The sequence below is a fragment of the Austrofundulus limnaeus genome, unplaced genomic scaffold (genome assembly GCF_001266775.1).
Source record: "Austrofundulus limnaeus strain Quisiro unplaced genomic scaffold, Austrofundulus_limnaeus-1.0 Scaffold504, whole genome shotgun sequence".
NCBI lineage: Eukaryota > Metazoa > Chordata > Actinopteri > Cyprinodontiformes > Rivulidae > Austrofundulus > Austrofundulus limnaeus.
This window is the reverse complement of record NW_013952906.1, coordinates 71,154-73,392: the sequence shown is the minus strand read 5'-3', so window position 1 is coordinate 73,392 and position 2,239 is coordinate 71,154. Positions and strand designations below refer to the sequence as shown.

The following is a 2,239-nucleotide window of genomic DNA, read 5'->3' as shown; positions in this document are numbered from 1 at the left end:
ATACCCTTTTTAATTGGGAACTAATTATAGAATTTTTTTTTTACAAATGTTGGATTGAAAATAAGTTAATATAGTTTATTCTAAATACGAATAAAAGTGACAGCAATCTTGTTTTTTCCTCGTTTCTCTCATCATGTTTACATAGCTGTCCCTGCTATCCGCCTGATTAAAATTGGAAAGTTGAATCCAAAAATGGAACACCTTCATGGCAAGCGTAATTTGAGGCGGTTCAACTCAATGATAAATTCAGGCTAGACGAAATATTTTTCATTGATATCCAACCTTGTATTACTTTATTGAAAAAGTTGTTGCGGGTTGGACAAACAGGCACTTTGAAACRAGCTTTCAGCAACCGGGTTGCATTTTCCAGCACAACACCGGCCTGTCTCTTTCCCTCTTTCCCACAGGCCACTCCTCCACGCCGCGGCTCCGCCTTCACAAAAAAACCCATCTCCAGTCGTCGACAGAACTTTGCAGTTAAACACTTGATTTGTTTTAGATGGAAAAACAATTAAAATGAAGGGTAGTAGCATGTGAAAGTATCTGCTGCTGGTCAAACGTCGTTTTTTTGGTGGAAAGATGCACGCGAGCTCGTAGCCAAAGGTAAGAATTTATTGTCCTTTTTTGTTTCTTCTTCGTCACTTTTCCCCCCCGACATAGCTATTATCATGGAAGCAAACACGTCCTGAGGCGATGAAAAAAGSTTCGGTTCTGTCGAAGAACGTAACTATTCGTGAGGAAAATCTACGCGTTTTAAAACGAGATGTTTGCAGTTTTTAGAGCAAACTTATCAAACGTAGAAATCAAAAGTTATACCAGTGACGTCACCGCAAGTTAAATCAAATATGGTTGAATAAAAATCGCTTATTTTGATAAAATGTTTAAAACTAAGACAATCAGTGCATTRTGTTACCACTAAAGTTTCAGAGTTTAAATAATATAAGCTTTCAGCATGGAGTTGTTTTTAATTTTTATTGCTTAAAAATATAAGTTCATCAGTGAAGATAAGTTTTTTTTATGGTTCACTGAAAATAGTGTTTGTCAAACATTTAGGAGAAAACAACTAAATAATTATTAGGAYTTGTGTTGTACATTTTGTAATTCAGATTTATTTGTTGTAATAAGTTGCAGCAGCTCTAAAAAAATACTTGATTTATTCTAAACTTCTATTACTTTTTGAGTTTTGTGATGTTTTTGTATAACAATTTTAAATGCATCTATTTAATAGTAGTTTTTTATTCCAATGAAAGATATGGTTCAATGCTATTGAGGAATTTAATATAATAATTCGTAGTGAGAAATGTATTGCATTCTTTTTATTGACCAGTATTTAGATTGATAAATGTTTTCCTTTTTGTTTTGCAGAACTGACACCAGAGCTGCTGTTTTCCTGCTTGTTAAAGAGGTGAGTTCATCTTCTGGTTTATGTGGTTTCACTGATGCTGCACAGAAAATTATAGAATCAAAGTAATGTGTGAGCACAGGCTGTGATTTTACTGTTCAGGCAGATTTAATGAGGAGAAGCTCCARCCTTCATTTATTCTCAACTTAATCTACAGATGTTTTTGTTCAAGCTGCTGAAGACTCCAGTYTGCACATTAAATTTTGTTTTTTTATTCTTTAAATTGTACGTTTGTTGCAGGTCCTTCCTGTTCAATCATGGCCCGCGGCTGCATCTGCTGTGTGAAATACATGCTCTTCCTCTTTAACCTGCTTTTCTGGGTAAGAATTTCAATGATTCTAAAGTTAGTCTAAATTAGTTCTGTGGTTTAATGGCAGACTTTGCTAACCAGACAAAACCCTCTGAGATGGGTGGTCCTCGAKGGCCACCATAATGCATGTTTAACTTGTCTCTCTGCTCCAACACACCGGATTTGAATAAATGGGTGACAATCAGGCTTCAGCAGAACATGGAGGAGGTAATTTAATGACAGAATCAGGTGTGCTGGAGCAGGGAAACAAGTAAAACATGCAGGGCTGCGGCCCTCGAGGACAAGGATTGCCACCTCTGCTCTGTAAACACAAATCTCATATTCAAGTGTAGGTCTGTGTCTTATGGTGCGTTCACACCAAACGCGATTTCAGCGTCAGGAGCAGCAGGTTTACATGCAAAGTCTATGGTGGACGCGCTTCAAGCAACGTCGGGAAGTTCTGCGGCGCCTCAAGCGCGATTAGATTAAATTAGATTTGAACGATTTGGACGATCTGAGCGTCGAACGCTCAGATCGTCCAAATCGTT

The 2,239-nt window shown here is 37.3% G+C and overlaps 1 protein-coding gene across 1 annotated transcript in view; it reads left to right on the top strand.

Annotated features, from left to right (window-relative positions):
• The first annotated feature begins 419 nt into the window (after positions 1 to 419).
• Positions 420 to 2,239, top strand: part of LOC106530270 (tetraspanin-9) — a 9,510-nt gene continuing 7,690 nt past the window's right edge. The window contains exons 1-3 of the mRNA XM_014025850.1: positions 420 to 603; positions 1,366 to 1,405; positions 1,643 to 1,722. Coding sequence (XP_013881304.1) covers positions 1,660 to 1,722 — 63 coding nt within the window. The 5' untranslated portion in view covers positions 420 to 603; positions 1,366 to 1,405; positions 1,643 to 1,659. The remainder of the gene's footprint in view (positions 604 to 1,365; positions 1,406 to 1,642; positions 1,723 to 2,239) is intronic.